Raw genomic sequence first — 18189 nt, 5'->3', positions numbered from 1 at the left:
TGTTGGAAAATTTGATTTTCCTAAGTTAGGAAAAAATTAATGTGGCACCGATTCAGTGCCTGACACAACCTAGCAACCCAGCACTATATCAACTTTATTACTATATTAAACTTCATATTTAAGTCTCTAGTAAATAAAATATAATTAAAGTATGCAATTGATTAATTAATTACTTTTAATTTTGTGAAAATATATTATTAATTAATACCATGTAAAAAATCTATCTTATGTTATTAATATAATACTTTTTTATTCATTAATCATATTAATTTTTTATTTACTCTATTGTATTAGTGATTTAATAGTGGTAATTAAAATATTGTTAACTCAAGCACTTGGTTTAATTAACTCATTTTTATAATTAATAAAATCAATAGTTTTAAATTTCGAAGATGAAGATGAAGATGAAGATGAACTTGTCCACACTAACACCTTATTTCGAAGATTTCGAAACACTAACACCCATTTCGAAGATGAAGATCATGTAGATGCAGGAGATGAAGATGAAGATCAGAAAATTAAACGAAATTAGCTAAAATTAAACTAGCAACTTCAGAAAATACAACATTCAATGGCATAGGAATCCATAAACTAAATTACAGCAAGTTATACAGAAAATCCATAAACTAAAATTAAACTTTACAATAATTTTAATTTATCTACAATTGATAGAAATTTCATTAACATAAAATCAGAAATTAAATAGTAATCACAAAAAAATCAATACAGTAATTAAACACCTAAATCCAAATCAACATTATAATTAAACACAATAATTAGATTCAATTAACAAAAGTCCTAAAAAATCACCCTACTAAATCGGCTTCCGAAATTCAAATTCGGGTTTGGAGGGTGAGTAGGGCTTCTGTTTTGAGAGAAGGGGCGGCGAGATTGTGAAATGATAGGGTTATTAAGAGAGGAGGAGTTGAAAGGAAATTATAGGGTTTGGTTTTGAGAGAGGGGGCGTTGAGAGAAAATTATAGGGTTCGGTTTTGAGAGAGGTGGTGATGAAGAGATGAAATGATATGCTTCGGTTTTGAGAAAGGGGTAGCGAGAGGATGAACAGAGGGGAACAGAGAAGAAAAACGAGAGATGAGGCTGAGACGAAGTCTGGGTTGAGACGAAGAAAGAGCGGTTGAGAGGGGGGCGTCGAGGCCGAGCGGCGGCAGCAGGAGCGCAGCTGAGGCCGAGCGACGGCAGCAGGGGAGTGGTGGCAGCAGGAGAGGGGGCAAGAGGAAAGAAGAGGAGAAAGATCGAGGAAGAGATTAGAACGCAAAAACATATAAGTGAGGGCTTACATGGCGCGAGCTTATGTGGCATGAGATGACAGGGCAAAAAGAGGGTAATAGATAATGACATGGTAGCTGACACGGTAGAAGATGTGTCAAAAAATGACGTGGCAGCCGATGTGTTTGTTTACCATCTCTGCACTGATGATGTGGCTATACGTAAACAATCAAAGCTTACATTTCGCCTTTGAGTGTCCACATGTACAGTGGACCGGTCAAAGTTGGCTAGTTTTCAAAATATGTTTATTGCATCATTAGTTTTGGTTTTTTAAATGGTTTTTTGGTAAAAAAAACTCTAAAAAAAATATAAAAAACGATGAAGCTGTCATCATATCATTTATTCAAGATAAAAGATACACCAAAGACAGCAAATTCCTTGGCCTGGTTGTAAGAGTAATCAAGCAGCTACGAACTTCAACAAAGATGACGTTAAGAAGAAAGCAGCACCTCTTTCACAAGTCTGTCCAGATTCACATAAGAGGATCCACCTTTTTGGGCAGATTTAAGAGCAAAGGCCTTCCATTCCAAGGCCTTCTTCTTCATCTCCTTCCCCTTGTCACCCACCATCAGTTCTCTCACAAGACCCTCCACTTCATCTCTCTTCACGTTATTATCGATCTCCATTCCAATCCCCCACTTGGTCGTGGCAAATCGGCAGTTTGTCTGCTGCTCAGCAAAGAAAGGCCAAGAAATCATGGGCACCCCGTTACAGACGCTTTCAAGAGTGGAATTCCAACCTGAATGCGTTAAAAACCCCGCGATTGTAGGGTGAGCCAGTACTTGCTCTTGCGGAACCCAGCTAAGGATAAGACCCCTTTGGCTGGTCACCTCCAGAAACTCCTGTGGCAAGATCGCGCAGTCTCCCCTCACAAGATCAGGCCGAATGACCCATAAGAAGTTGTAATTGCTGTTTGCGAGCCCCCAGGCAAACTCAACCATCTGTTGCGGAGTCATGACAGTGATGCTCCCGAAATTCACATAGACTACTGAATTTGGCTCTTTGGTGTCTAACCACTCGAGAGCCCCAGTGTCCTCCTTCCACAGATTTGACCCCAGAGATTTCACCTCTGCATCGTCCGGTAACTGATCACAGAGGACAGCAAGAGGACCAATCGTGTAAAGTGGAGGGACGATCGACGCCATTGCTTGTAGGATATCATGCTCAAACTCATCAAATGAATTCAAAATGACAGCGGCAGCCTTGGAAGTTCTCTGAGCTTCTCTATTTAAAAAGTTGAGCAGTATGTCATGGGGTTCCGTAGTTCGAACAAAACTGGGGAGATCTCTGAGACGAATATTTTCCATTCCAGGAATCCAGTCAATCACAACACTCTCAAGGTGTCCGTTTGTGAGTTGGCTCTCATCTGCACTCCAGAACATAGAGAATAACAAAAATAATTCAGTAACTAGAAACAAATACAGTGAAAATACAGAATGGTTTCGATTCCAAACCATTTTTACCTTTCAATGGAACGATGCCTCTGTCGATCAGTTTCTGATAATGGAGGTAGCCCATCAAACCGCAAGCACTGGGCGTCCAGAACAAAACATCAGGTATCTGAAGCTCCTCAGCAGCATCCAGAGTAAAGCTCATGCACCCATCTGAGATTATACAGCTTATTCTGGGCAGGTTAGGTGTCCCATTAAGCTTACCCAGCAGCGCTCTGAAGGGAGCCAAACAGTTCTTACTGGTGGACTCGCAGAGAGCCGGGATATCTTGAGTGACATCTGCAGAAGATGGAGGAAGTCCGTCCGGTATGGTTTCGAATCGGAAATCTTCCAGTCCATCAAGAGAGTGAGGTCCCCTGGACCTCAACAGCCGCCGGTGGTTGTACTCCGTATTGACGAAGGTAATGTGGAAGCCTCTAAAATGAAGAAGCTTTGCTAGTTTTAGCATGGGGTTGACATGGCCCTGTGCAGGGTAAGATATACAAACCGCATGAGGCTTCTGAGCTGCAATGGAACCCATCTCTCCCCAACTCCCTCTCTCGCGATCTGTTCCCGACGAATAAAGAAGTTGACGAAGAGGAATTTATACTGTGTTACAACTTCGAGAATTTTACCAAAATAACAGTTCGAAAAAAAACTTATTTTTGAAAATAACGACGGCATCAATTTATTTACTGACTGTTTACGCATCGCCGCATCATTGCAGCGTGAGCCGACGTAGCGAAAGATGACCATTATTGAAAAATTTACGTGTATCGGAAAAATTTCGGTATTTTTTAGAAGTAAAACGCTTTACAACTTTCTGTATTGCCGTTCTCCGACGGTGGCTTGAATCATAACGCCTCACGTTTCATCTTGTCATCAGTCGCTGAAATCAAATGATTTTTATAAAATATGCAGATGTTACATCGTTGAAGGATCAACTCCGTCCGCCAGAGATTCCATGAATCTGATACTTTAAACAGTTGTGAACATTATTGAAAATCTCGGAAACAAAATCCAACGCCAGCAAATTAGATTCGCAGAAATTCTGTCTGACAGTATCTCGTTGTCGAATTAAAATATTCTGTGCGCGAATTTGAAACTTTTAATCTCTCGTGAACGCAAGTGGGGGAGATTCTCCAGATCTTTCGATCTGCTCAAACATTGAAAGAAGAAGAAGGGAGCAGGAAGAAAATGCATTTACTGATTGTCTGCTCTCAATTTATATTTGTTGGTTTCGCACTTAATAGATTCTTCAGGGCGTTAGATACTTTTTTATATCATTCGAGAAGCTGACAAAAACTAATTGGTAACAGCAATAGAATATTATTTTTTAATAATAGTGACAAAATCCTAAATTAACAATTTTAAAAGCTCCAATTATAAAAAAATGACCATATAAAATAACCTACTGTAGATTATAAATTATAATTAAACTTAAATATATAAATAATACTTAAGTATACAATATGAATAATTTTATTTTATAAAAACAATTATTTTATATTTTAAAATTAAGATAATTTTATAGTTTTGAATAGTATAAACATAAAATCTATAATATTAAGTTAAATTTATTATAATATTTGTAACAAACATATAAAAAGTATATTATAAAATAATATAAAATTTTATAAATTATACTTGTCCTTTTTGCTTGATTAGGGATCAATCTAGCATTGGATTAATAGGCTCTTAATTTTAACACATTTTGCTTAATTTCTATATGTGTATTTTTTTTAATTAATTCAAATTGCAATGTCAATTTTACAGCTTCCATTCATGCATAGTGATTAAGGTACATGTGAAAAAAATTATATACACAGTACACATAGGATTTTTCAGGAGGTTCACATCCTTCTACAAATATCTACTCCACCCCCAAGATGTTGTAGCACCTTAAGGATCTACTAAGGTTCCTCTGCAAAACTTTGATTCAATGATATATGTACTACTATGCTAAGAATTCCAGCCAAGAAACCTACCATTCAGCCAGAGCAAGTCTAAAGTTTAGCTTTGTTCTCTCAAGGGAGGGGGTAAAACAATTCTGGTAGAGGAAATTGAAGAGGAGGAAAATCATATGGTAGACGATGAGGAAAAGGTTGTAATTGCCCTTCCTCAAGTTCCTCCACTACTGACAAAGGAAGTGCACTTTTTGTAGACTCAACAAAAAACCAAATTTCTTTAAAGCTAATCAAGCTTCTACAACTCCCATTTAAGCCACTAGTTGAATGCCCTCCGAGTCTTTTAAAGGAAGAATGACACTCTAAGAAGAAGATCATGAACTACTTCAAAATTTTAAAACTATGATGTCTGCCCTAAACAGTAATCCAACATCTACTACTATTGGTATGTATTGTTTTCTTTCATGTTCCAGTATTTTCCCTTGGATTATTGATTCCAAATCTTCTAAATATGTCACGGGTAAAATTGAGAATTTATTTTTTGTGACACCATGCACCTGGACGATTTGTATCCGTTGTAGATGGGTCCCGAACAAGAGTTCAAGGCACCGGTATATCTACCATTTTCCCTTCATTTTCACTCTCAATGTTTTTGTGTGTGCCTCAATTTCCTTTGAGTTTAATGTTTGCGAACCAACTAACTGAAAAACTGAATTTATTGGCTACACTTTTTCCTCTAGTTGTGTTTTTTATGACATCAAGACTAAACATGTGATTGGTGTCAACTATGAGAGAGGGGGTATCTGTTATATGGATCTCACAACCCTGATAGCAGTATCGACAACTACACAAAAGGAGGCATTGCAATGGCATAATCAACTTGATCATCTCTCATTAGCAAAGTTAAACTTTTTAGGTCCTCCCCTTAACTCTATTTCTCAATTGTCATGTGAATTTTGTGAGCTTGGAAAACATCTCAGATCTGTTTATCAGCATAGGTAAAATAATATTGCTTCTAGAAGGTTTCCTTTAGTTTATTTCAATGTTTGGGGACTTATTAATATGCCCAATATTTCTCATATGAGAGTTACTTGTTTGTACTTGATGAAAGATCATACTAAAGTTTTCAATATTTTCACCTCTTTTTGTGTTATGGTGGAAACTCAATTTCAAACTAGAGTTAAGATATTTTGGTCTAATAATGCCAAAGAGTATTTTTTTCTTTTAATTTCAAACCTTTTGCACACAAAAGAGCATTATTCACCAATCTTTGTGTGTTTACATACCTCAACTAAATGGTGTATTCGAAAGGTCTTATTGAGGTTATTTGCGCTCTCATGCTTTCTATGAAAGTTTTTCACTATTATTGACCATATGCAATTCTTTCCGCATGTTTTTTTTTTATTAATTGTATGCCCTCTAGTAAGTTACAAGGGGGGAAACCCTTTTCAAAATTGTTTCCCAACTCCAATTCCATTCCCTCTACCACCCTGGATTTTTAGTTGCACCTCTTTTATTCATCAATTAGACCCCATTAGAGTAAATTCCATCCTTGGACCATAAATTTCATCTTCCTTGCTTATTCAAAAATTAAAATGGATATGTTTGTTATTCACCCACTATCCAAAAGATGTTTATGTCAGCTAATGTGTTTTTCTTTGAATATCAACCATATTTCTCAGCCAATTCTTCTCCTAGTTTCGTATCTTCTCCATGGATGCCACAATCGGTTATACGAGTGGAACATCTTCTCTAACCAGTTGAGGAGCCACCAATTGACATTTTCTCTCCTCCCCTTGATCACTCATCTGTCGAATTTTCCAATGATCCTGAGGTATGATAATATATTATATGTTACTATCAGTGTATATGAGATGCAAAAAGACCGCCATGACAGGAAAGTGGATACTCGTTCAGTACACGTCTTCGTCGTTTAACTGAAAATAGTTTCGCCATTTATATGGAAACCGTAATCACAACCCGTTATGCGAATTAAAAAATAAATAATTTTAAAAAATCCTTCCTCTAAAGGGAAAGGATGTCTTTCACAATCTTTTCGAGATTTACGTAAGAAGATCCACCTAGATTTGCAGCTTTTTGAGCTCGATCTTTCCACTCCACGGCCTTCTTCTTCATCTTCTTCCCTCTTTCTCCGTCCATCAATTCCCTCACGAGAGCCGTCACTTCCTCTCTTTTCACATCGCTATCGATCTCCATTCCAATCTCCCACTTAATGCAGCTGAACCTGCAATTGGTCTGCTGCTCCGCGAAGAATGGCCAACATATCATGGGTACCCCAGAAACAATGCTCTCCAGCGTCGAATTCCACCCACTGTGTGTCAAAAATCCACCTATGGAAGGATGTGAAAGCACCTGTTCTTGAGGAACCCAGCTCATAAGCAAGCTCCGATCGCCGGTTAGCTCGATAAACTCCGGCGGAATAATAGCCGAATCACCCTCTACGAGGTCTGGCCGGATCACCCACAAGAAAGTATGGTTACTGTCCGCCAGCCCCCAAGCGAACTCTCTCATTTGCTGGGGGCTCATCACTGTAATGCTCCCAAAGTTGACATAAACGACGGATCCAGGCTCTTTGGTGTCTAGCCACTCCAAGCTTCTGCGATCCTCTTTCCACAGGTTTGATCCGATGGATTTCAGCGCCGGACTTAGTTTCATCCGGTCGCAGAGAAGTGATAGAGAGCCGATGGTGTAGATTCGGGGAAACATGGTTCTCAGCGCACCTAAAACTCCATCTTCCAACTCTTCAAACGTATTCAAAATTAAGGCAGAGGATTTTGAAACTCTTTCAATTTCGTTCATCGCGAAGTTAACCATGATATCATCCCCATCTGTGGTTCGAAGGAAACTCGGGAAATCTCTGAGGCGTACATCCTTCATCCCCTGCAACCAGTCCATTGGTTTATCGAGATATCCATTTGTCAGGTAACTTTCATCTGCAAAACATTTAATAAGTTTGTTGAGAATAAATCCATTATTAAAAGATCAAGTAGCCAAAGTTAGGTTAATAAGGACAAGAATGAGTCAGAATAAAGGCTGTTTGGAACCACATAAAACAAAAGAAAAATAAATAGAAGAAACAGTTTTTTTTCCATTTTCGGCATGTATCCAAACAGCAGAAATTATACCTAAATGTTTTACCTTTCAATGGAATAATTCCTTTCTCAATCAGCAGCTGATAGTAAGCATAACCCAACAAACCACAGGCGCTGGTAGTCCAGAACAGGACCTCGGGGATGCCGAGCTCTTCAGCAACATCGAGTGTGAAGGACATGACTCCGTCGGACATTATACAGCTGACAGGAGGGACAGTTGGGTCATCGTTTAGCCCGGAGACAAGGTCCCGAAACGGGGCCAAACAGGTTTTGCTGGTGGACTCGCAGAGAGCAGGGACGCTTTGGGTGACATCGGAGTTCGAGGGAGGGAGTCCATCAGGTATGGTTGTAAACCTGAAATCTTCCAGACCCTCGAGAGAACCAGAGCCCCGGGACCTGAGCAGACGCTGGTGGTTGTACTCTGTATTGACGAAGGTGATATGGAAGCCGCTTTGGTGAAGAAGCTTGGCGACTTTCATCATGGGAGTTAAATGGCCTTGAGCAGGGAAAGGAACGCAAATTGCATGAAGTTTCCGTGCAGCGAAAGAACCCATTTCTCTGCAACTCTCTCGCGCTCTCTGGATCTCTTTCTTTCTCTCTTTGCACTAACTGTGGAAGATTGCGCTGCAAGGGGCCGTTGGCATAGGCTTTATATAGGAGAGAAGGTCGGCGCTGTAATAAGCTGGACACACGCACGCCTTCGCATTTCGAAGTGCTGGTCTGGTCTACGTATAACGAAGTTGAATGGCAGAAACAAATGGTGACCGAGGCAAACACTGCGGCTTTCAAGTTTTACCCGACTTCTCTATGTCGATTATGTGTTTTCTAATCTCCCTTCTCTCAGCTCTCATTATCAAGTTTTACCCGACTTCTCTATGTCGACTATGTGTTTTCTAATCTCCCTTCTCTCAGCTATCATTATCAAGAACACTGTTGCGAAGTCGACATGGAGCAAGTTGCCTCTGATTTGAAAGTCATATTTACTGACATATCGATTCCCACCCTGTTCATCTGCAACTTTTTAAATTAGAATTTATAATATCTGACTGCGAGTTTCCGAAAGGAGACGAATCCGGACTCCATGCCTTCAATAGTTTGTTACCTTTCGTCCTCATGATGTCAAGCTGACAATGGTCTTTTGAAAATTATTCATTTTAGTAAAAGGTTTACAGGCTGGGAAGCAGGTTCCTGACGAAAACAAGGAAAATATATTTCGTTTTGCTGAGACTAGCCTGTTCTCTGTGTTGGAGTAACGCAAGATGGTCCAAAAGAGAAACGAAGGAGATCATCTCTCCAACTAATTAGGTATAATTTATCATTTTTCTGTGATTAGCAGGAACCTTAGAACATATAATTAGACACAGATGAACATCATTTCATATCAGATTACCTGATTAAATGTAAGGGTAGATTACAAGTTCCATTTTTTTCTGTGATTAGTGATAGATATAAAGATAACTAGTATTTGTATCAGAGAGACTCAGATTATTGAGTCCTAATCATCTAAAATTTCTCTGTGTAATTCTATAAATAATCTACACATGATCAATAATAATTACAAAAATATTATTCTTCATTCCTATATTCTATACTTACGTGGCGAGAGATTATAGGGTATTAACATGGTAGAAGATGTCCTAAAATGATGGGGCAGCAAATGTGTTTACCTAACTCTACATTGATGATGTGGTGATACGTAAGTTTACATGTTGTTTTCGATGATCGTCCGAATATACAGTGGACCGGTCAACGGTAACTTTCAAAATACGTTGATAGTGTCGTTGGTTTTCGAAATATTGTTTTTCAAATGGTTATTTTGGTAAAAAAAACTCTTAAAAAATGTAAAATACGATGAAGCTGTCATCATATCATTTATTTAACATAAAAGATAACACCAAAGACAAGAAATTCCTTGGCCTGATTGTAAGAGTAATCAAGCAGCTACGAACTTCAACAAAGATGACGTTAAGAAGAAAGCAGCACCTCTTTCACAAGTCTGTCCAGATTCACATAAGAGGATCCACCTTTTTGGGCAGACTTTAGAGCAAAGGCCTTCCACTCCAAGGCCTTCTTCTTCATCTCCTTCCCTTTGTCACCCACCATCAGTTCTCTCACAAGACCCTCCACTACATCTCTCTTCACGTTATTATCGATCTCCATTCCAATCCCCCACTTGGTCGTGGCAAATCGGCAGTTTGTCTGCTGCTCGGCAAAGAAAGGCCAAGAAATCATGGGCACCCCGTTACAGACGCTTTCAAGAGTGGAATTCCAACCTGAATGCGTTAAAAACCCCGCGATTGTAGGGTGAGCCAGTACTTGCTCTTGCGGAACCCAGCTAAGGATTAGACCCTTTTGGCTGGTCACCTCCAGAAACTCCTGTGGCAAGATCGCAGAGTCTCCCCTCACAAGATCGGGCCGAATGACCCATAAGAAGCTGCAATTGCTGTTTGCGAGCCCCCAGGCAAACTCAACCATCTGTTGCAGAGTCATGACAGTGATGCTCCCGAAATTCACATAGACTACTGAATTTGGCTCTTTGGTGCCTAACCACTCGAGAGCCCTAGTGTCCTCCTTCCACAGATTTGACCCCAGAGATTTCACCTCTGCATCGTCTGGTATCTGATCACAGAGGACAGCAAGAGGACCAATCGTGTAAAGTGGAGGGACGATCGACGCCATTGCTTGTAGGATATCATGTTCAAACTCATCAAATGAATTCAAAATGACAGCGGCAGCCTTGGAAGTTCTCTGAGCTTCTCTATTTAAAAAGTTGAGCAGGATGTCATGGGGTTCCGTAGTTCGAACAAAACTTGGGAGATCGCTGAGACGAATATTTTCCATTCCAGGAATCCAGTCAATCACAACACTCTCAAGGTGTCCGTTTGTGAGTTGGCTCTCATCTGCACTCCAGAACATAGAGAATAACAAAAATAATTCAGTAACTAGAAACAAATACAGTGAAAATACAGAATAGCTTCGATTTCAGACCATTTTTACCTTTCAATGGAACTATGCCTCTGTCGATCAGTTTCTGATAATGGAGGTAGCCCATCAAACCGCAAGCACTGGGCGTCCAGAACAAGACATCAGGTATCTGAAGCTCCTCAGCAGCATCCAGAGTAAAGCTCATGCACCCATCTGAGATTATACAGCTTATTCTGGGCAGGTTGGGTGTCCCATTAAGCTTACCCAGCAGCGCTCTGAAGGGAGCCAAACAGTTCTTACTGGTGGACTCGCAGAGAGCCGGGATATCTTGAGTGACATCTGCAGAAGATGGAGGAAGTCCGTCCGGTATGGTTTCGAATCGGAAATCTTTCAGACCATCAAGAGAGTGAGGTCCCCTGGACCTCAACAGCCGCCGGTGGTTGTACTCCGTATTGACGAAGGTAATGTGGAAGCCTCTGAAATGAAGAAGCTTTGCTAGTTTTAGCATGGGGTTGACATGGCCCTGTGCAGGGTAAGATATGCAAACCGCATGAGGCTTCTGAGCTGCAATGGAACCCATCTTGCTCCCCAACTCCCTCTCTCGCGATCTGTTTCCGACCAATAAAGAAGTCGACGAAGAGGAATTTATAATGTGTCACAACTTTCTGTATTGCTGTTCTCCGACGGTCGTTGTTTTCAGACATAAATTTTTTCAAACTGTTTAGTAAAATTCTCTTTTTTAATCTCCCTTCTCTCAGCTATCATTATCAAGAATTCTGTTGCGAAGGAGACGTGGGGCAAGTTGCCTCTGTGACCTTGTTGTCGGATTCGGAAATCATTCAATAGTTTTTAACCTTCCGTCCTCATGATGTCAGGCTGACCATGGTCTGTTGAAAAATTTTCATTTTTAATAAGGGTTTACAGGCACGGAAGCAGGTTCCTCACGAAAACAAGGAAAATATATTTCGTTTTGCTGAGACTAGCATGTTCACTGTGTTGGAGTAACGTTAAGATGGTCTAAAAGAGAAACGAAGGAGATCATCTCTCCATCTAATTAGGTTTAATTTATCATTTTTCTGTGATTAGCAGGAACCTTAGAACATATAATCAGACACAGATAAACATCATTTCATATCAGATTACCTGATTAAAGGTAAGGGCAGTTCACAAGTTCCGTTTTTTTTGTGATTAGAAGGGACAAATTCCTTCTAAATAGGTTTTATTTATCATCTTTCTGTGATTAGAGGAAACAAGTTCCATTTTTTTATATGGTCAATACATACTTGTATGCATCTGCACTGAGCAATCAGTGCTACATGAAGCAACATTTGCTTTACTATATGTAGACGTCTAGAATATCACACAATTTGTTTCCGTTTCCTTCTCTCATTCAAGTAGACGAATCGTGTGGCTTATGAATGCTAGAATTAGCAGGAAACTTCCGTGTTTATTTGCATAAGCCCTTGATTATGGAAGCAATATCGTGTAAAGCATTCTTACAGAGGTTCTCCTTGAGTACCGACACAGCATTTTGTCTTTCTTCTAGTATTGATCAAAGAGAGGAGAGTAGCACAAATTGAACTCTTGAGGGAAACAAATGGCAGATTGATCTTGCTATTGTGTATCGGGATGGACTTTTTCAATTGGCAAGAACAACTCTGCGAAGAAGATCATCAAGGTCCCTTAACCTGCAAGGAGATGGTGAAAGGGACTATGAGAAAACAAATATGGCAGCCGTTTCTTTTGACATCTACACAAAGATTTTCAACTGTTGACCCAAAACAACGGCTTACCACAAATTACTCAAGTCACAATAGAGTGCAATTGCATCTTTGAAATCCTACATAAAGACAATCAAATCACTTCTATGTTACCTGCTTGAGAATGTCTCATCAAGGTAATATTTATATTCATATTCAGAATTTTTAGATTGTTAAAAGTAAACTAGTAAAGAATTGACCCTTTTTTTTTTACCATAATCACGGATTTATTCTGGATGTTCTTACTTGCAGGTCAGAATTTTTAGATTGTTAAAAGTAAACTAGTAAAGAATTAACCCTTTTTTTTTACCATAATCACGGATTTATTCTGGATGTTCTTACTTGCAGGTCAGGGTAATGCGAATGATGTAACAATTGCAGTATTGAAGGAGTTGCCTCCTCTATAAGAGAAAAATCAATCAAAGGGAAGATTTGGAGATCAATTCATAGGGGGAAATGGGGAGGAACAACTAGCATGAAGAGAAACAACTATAGTTTGTAAATTTATAATGGATTTATAGTTTTTATTTGGGTGATTGTAAATTGATAGTGATATTTCATTTAATTTTGTTGTGTTTGATTATTGTATGGAGTTTATTTATAATATTATGCAGTGTATGGAGTGTTTAGACTATTTTATGGAGTGTATAAACAATTTCATGGAGTGTTTATGGAATGTATAGACAATTTTATGGAGTGTTTATGCAGGTATTATGTATATTGATTATACCCAATTTTAAGTAGAGGTCATGCCGAATTTTATACAGGTATATTATATACATAGATTATACTCAATTTTAAGAAGAGGTTATGCCCAATCTTATACATGTATTATATATATATAGTTATGCCTAATTTTATGTAGAGGTCATATCCAATTTTTTGTAAAATGTATACAGACAGCGACGATTGCGATGGTCTTGAGGATGTGGGTAGCCAAGTAACATGCTTTCGGAGGCAAAGTGCATTAAAATCCACAAGAGCCGCACAATTTCGAGATGCCATATCGACTTCCATGTGGAACGATAAATGATGGTTGTATCTTATTACTTTTGAACATGCGTTGTTTATATGTACTAAACTTGTAACTTGATGGTTTTAATATTAAAGGCACTAATTCGTTATTAGAATAATCTTTTTTTAGGTTATTAATAAAGTTGTATATGTATTTATTTATTATTTTTGTTCAGTTTTATTACTATATTAAACTTCATATTTAAGTCTCTGGTAAATAAAATATAATTAAAGTATGCATTTGATTAATTAATTACTTTTAATTTTGTGAAAATATATTATTAATTAATACCATGTAAAAAATCTATCTTATGTTATTAATATAATAATTTTTTATTCATTAATCATATTTATTTTTTATTTACTCTATTGTATTAGTGATTTAATAGTTGTAATTAATATATTGTTAACTCAAACACTTGGTTTAATTAACTTATTTTTATAATTAATAAAATCAATGGTTTTAAATTTCGATGATGAAGATGAAGATGAACTTTTGTCCACACTAACACACTATTTCAAAGATTTCGAAGATGAACTTGTCCACACTAACCCATTTCGAAGATGAAGATCATGTAGATGCATAAGATAAAGATGAACATCAAATTTCCAGTTTGTTGACTAAAATTTGTAAATATTATTATTTTGTAAATAAGGTGATAAAAAGTATACAAATAAATTATATTTTTAAACTCTAAAATAATTTTATGTATTTTTTAAATTTATAAATATTTTAAATCTAATTAATTTACTTTTTAAAAAAATATATGAAGAAAAGTGTAACGATAATTTTTTTTAATTAATAAATATTTTAATTGATATTAAATGGTGTTAAATAAGTAAGAGTTAATTTTTTAATTGTGTATTAATTTTTTTTAATAATTTATTATTTTAGATATAAGCTAATAAAAAAATGTATTTGATTTTTTTTAAATTTATTCAAAATTTTATTATGTAATAACGTGGCAGCTGACATGGCAGAATATGTGTCAATTATAATGACACAGTAGATGATGTGTTAATCTACGGTATCACACTGATGACATGGCAACTCGTAAACAGTCAAAGCTTACTTGTCACATTTGACTCTCCACATATACAGTAGACTGGTCAAAATTCGGTATTTTTGTAAATAAAATATTATCATTGTCTTCAAAATAAGTTTTTTCGAACTGTTATTTTGGTAAAATTCCCCTATATTATATGTTACTATCAGCGTATATGAGATGCAAAAAGACCGCCATGACAGGAAAGTGGATACTCGTTCAGTAAACGGCTTCGTCGTTTAATTGAAAATAGTTTCGCCATTTATTTGGAAACTGTAATCACAGGGCCGTTGGCAGAGGCTTTATATAGGAGAGAAGGTCGGCGCTGTAATAAGCTGGACGCACGCACGCCTTCGCATTTCGCATTGCTGGTCTGGTCTACGTATAACGAAGTTGAATGGCAGAAACAAATGGTGACCGAGGCAAACACTGCGGCTTTCAAGTTTTACCCGACTTCTCTATGTCGATTATGAGTTTTCTAATCTCCCTTCTCTCAGCTATCATTATCAAGAACACTGTTGCGAAGTCGACATGGAGCAAGTTGCCTCTGATTTGAAAATCATATTTACTGACATATCGATTCCCAACCTGTTCATCTGCAACTTTTTAAATTAGAATTTATAATATCTGACTGCGTGTTTTCGAAAGGAGACGAATCCGGACTCCATGCATTCAATAGTTTGTAACCTTTCGTCCTCGTGATGTCAGGCTGTCAATGGTCTTTTGAAAATTATTCATTTTAGTAAAAGGTTTACAGGCACGGAAGCAGGTTCCTTACGAAAACAAGGAAAATATATTTCGTTTTGCTGAGACTAGCATGTTCTGTGTGTTGGAGTAACGTTAAGATGGTCTAAAAGATAAACGAAGGAAAAGATAAACGAAGGAGATCATCTCTCCAACTAATTAGGTTTAATTTATCATTTTTCTGTGATTATCAGGAACCTTAAGAACATATAATCAGACACAGATAAACATCACTTCATATCCGATTACCTTATTAAAGGTAAGGGTAGTTCACATGTTCCTTTTTTTGTGATTAGTGATAGATATAAAGATAATTAGTATTTGTATTAAAGATAAACTCAGATTATAGAGTCTTAATCATCTACAATTTCTCTGTGTAATTTTATAAATAGTTTACACATGATCAATAATAATTACGGTAATATTATTCTTCATTCCTATATTCTATACTTACGTGGCATAAAATGATAAGGCAAAAAGAGGGTAATAGATAATGACAGGGTAGTTGACATGGTAGAAGACTTCTCGTAAAATGATGTGGCAGCTAATTTGTTTACCAACTCTACACTGATGTCGTGGCTTATGCCGTCAAAGCTTACATGTTGCTTTTGATCAAAGTTGGGTAGTTTTCAAAATATGTTGATAGCGTTCGTTGGTTTTCAAAATATGGTTTTTCAAATGGTTATTTTGGTAAAAAAATTCTAAAAAAATGTAACAGTAATCAAGCAGCTACGAACTTCAACAAAGATGACGTTAAGAAGAAAGCAGCACCTCTTCCACAAGTCTGTCCAGATTCACATAAGAGGATCCACCTTTTAGGGCAGACTTAAGAGCAAATGCCTTCCACTCCAAGGTCTTCTTCTTCATCTCCTTCCCTTTGTCACCCACCATCAGTTCTCTCACAAGACCCTCCACTTCATCTCTCTTCACGTTATTATCGATCTCCATTCCAATCCCCCACTTGGTCGTGGCAAATCGGCAGTTTGTCTGCTGCTCAGCAAAGAAAGGCCAAGAAATCATGGGCACCCCGTTACAGACGCTTTCAAGAGTGGAATTTCAACCTGAATGCGTTAAAAACCCCGCGATTTGCCACGACCAAGTGGGGGGTTGGAATGGAGATCGATAATAACGTGAAGAGAGATGAAGTGGAGGGTCTTGTGAGAGAACTGATGGTGGGTGACAAAGGGAAGGAGATGAAGAAGAAGGCCTTGGAGTGGAAGGCCTTTGCTCTTAAATCTGCCCAAAGACAGCAAGAGGACCAATCGTGTAAAGTGGAGGGACGATCGACGCCATTGCTTGTAGGATATCATGTTCAAACTCATCAAATGAATTCAAAATGACAGCGGCAGCCTCGGAAGTTCTCTGAGCTTCTCTATTTAAAAAGTTGAGCAGTATGTCATGGGGTTCCGTTGTTCCAGGAATCCAGTCAATCACAACACTCTCAAGGTGTCCGTTTGTGAGTTGGCTCTCATCTGCACTCCAGAACATAGAGAATAACAAAAATAATTCAGTAACTAGAAACAAATACAGTGAAAATACAGAATAGCTTCGATTCCAGAACATTTTTACCTTTCAATGGAACTATGCCTCTGTCGATCAGTTTCTGATAATGGAGGTAGCCCATCAAACCGCAAGCACTGGGCGTTCAGAACAAGACATCAGGGATCTGAAGCTCCTCAGCAGCATCCAGAGTAAAGCTCATGCCCCCATCTGAGATTATACAGCTTATTCTGGGCAGGTTGGGTGTCCCATTAAGCTTACCCAGCAGCGCTCTGAAGGGAGCCAAACAGTTCTTACTGGTGGACTTGCAGAGAGAGTGTCATCTGCAGAAGATGGAGGAAGACCGTCCGGTATGGTTTCGAATCGGAAATCTTTCAGACCATCAAGAGAGTGAGGTCCACTGGACCTCAACAGCCGCTGGTGATTGTACTCCGTATTGACGAAGGTAAAGTGGAAGTCTCTGAAATCAAGAAGCTTTGCTAGTTTTAGCATGGGGTTGACATGGCCCTGTGCAGGGTAAGATATGCAAACCGCATGAGGCTTCTGAGCTGCAATGGAACCCATCTCTCTCCCCAACTCCCTCTCTCGGTATCTGTTTCCGCCGAATAAAGAAGTCAACGAAGAGGAATTTATAATGTGTTACAACTTTCTGTATTGCCGTCCGACGGTCGTTAATAGTTCTCCAGCTTTTTACCAAAATAACAGTTTGAAAATTTTTATTTTTGAAAACAACGAGCATCATCTTGTTTTACAAAATACCTGTCCACTATACTTCATTATCAACTTCCCTATTTGCCCCGTCATCTCTCGCCAGGTTAGCTCACGCCACGTAAGCCCTCTATATTTTTTTCGTTCTAATGTTTTTTCCTCTATCTTTCTCCTCTCCTCTCCTCTTGCTCTCTCTCCTGCTGCTGCCGCTCGGCCACGACTGCTCCCCTACGGTCGGCGCTCAGCCTTGGCCTCTCCCTTGCTACCGCCGCTTGCCCTCGCCCTCACCCTCGTCGCCCCCCTCTCAACCGCTTCCTTTTCGTCTCAGCCTCATCTCTCGTTCTTCTTCTCCGTTCCCCTTTGTTCATCCTCTCGCTGCTCTTCTCAAAACCGAAGACCTACTCACCCTCCAAACCCGAATTTGAATTTCAAAAGCCGATTTAGGAGGGTAATTTTTTAGGGTTTTTGTTAATTGAATCTAATTATTTTATTTAATTATAATATTGATTTGAATTTAGGTGTTTAATTACTGTATTGGTTTTTTTGTGATTTACTGTTTAATTTCTGATTTTATCTTAATGAAATTTTTACCAAATTACAATTATTGTAAAGTTTTGTAAGATTATTAATTAAATAATACATTTTTTAATAATTTGTTATTTTGTAAATAAGGTGATAAAAAGTATACAAATAAATTATATTTTTAAACACTAAAAAATCGTTTTTGTATTTTTTTTAAAATATAAATATTTTAA

At 38.1% G+C, this 18189-nt stretch overlaps 3 protein-coding genes and 1 pseudogene across 3 annotated transcripts; all 4 read right to left on the bottom strand.

The window, feature by feature from the left end:
* Window positions 1–1675: 1675 nt before the first annotated feature.
* On the bottom strand, window positions 1676–3258 carry LOC137936490 (7-deoxyloganetin glucosyltransferase-like). Its single transcript, XM_068781205.1, has 2 exons — window positions 2751–3258; window positions 1676–2653 (listed from the first exon to the last, which is right to left on the bottom strand). The coding sequence occupies exons 1-2, from the start codon at window positions 3256–3258 to the stop codon at window positions 1719–1721; spliced, it is 1443 nt and encodes a 480-aa protein (XP_068637306.1). The 3' UTR covers window positions 1676–1718.
* A 3351-nt stretch (window positions 3259–6609) lies between these two features.
* LOC137936573 (7-deoxyloganetin glucosyltransferase-like) lies at window positions 6610–8291 on the bottom strand. Its single transcript, XM_068781327.1, has 2 exons — window positions 7784–8291; window positions 6610–7578 (listed from the first exon to the last, which is right to left on the bottom strand). Exons 1-2 carry the CDS (start codon window positions 8289–8291, stop codon window positions 6650–6652), a joined length of 1437 nt encoding a protein of 478 aa, XP_068637428.1. The 3' UTR covers window positions 6610–6649.
* A 1347-nt stretch (window positions 8292–9638) lies between these two features.
* On the bottom strand, window positions 9639–11270 carry LOC137936067 (7-deoxyloganetin glucosyltransferase-like). Its single transcript, XM_068780595.1, has 2 exons — window positions 10735–11270; window positions 9639–10637 (listed from the first exon to the last, which is right to left on the bottom strand). The coding sequence occupies exons 1-2, from the start codon at window positions 11240–11242 to the stop codon at window positions 9703–9705; spliced, it is 1443 nt and encodes a 480-aa protein (XP_068636696.1). The 5' UTR covers window positions 11243–11270; the 3' UTR covers window positions 9639–9702.
* Window positions 11271–15979: 4709 nt separating this feature from the next.
* On the bottom strand, window positions 15980–17290 carry LOC137936321 (7-deoxyloganetin glucosyltransferase-like; annotated as a pseudogene).
* Window positions 17291–18189: the final 899 nt, after the last annotated feature.

The sequence above is a fragment of the Aristolochia californica genome, unplaced genomic scaffold, assembly GCF_029961685.1.
Source record: "Aristolochia californica isolate CCGP_79_NKW_82.1479 unplaced genomic scaffold, dmAriCali1.0.hap1 SCAF_7, whole genome shotgun sequence".
Lineage (NCBI taxonomy): Eukaryota > Viridiplantae > Streptophyta > Magnoliopsida > Piperales > Aristolochiaceae > Aristolochia > Aristolochia californica.
This window is presented reverse-complemented; position numbering and strand designations above follow the sequence as displayed.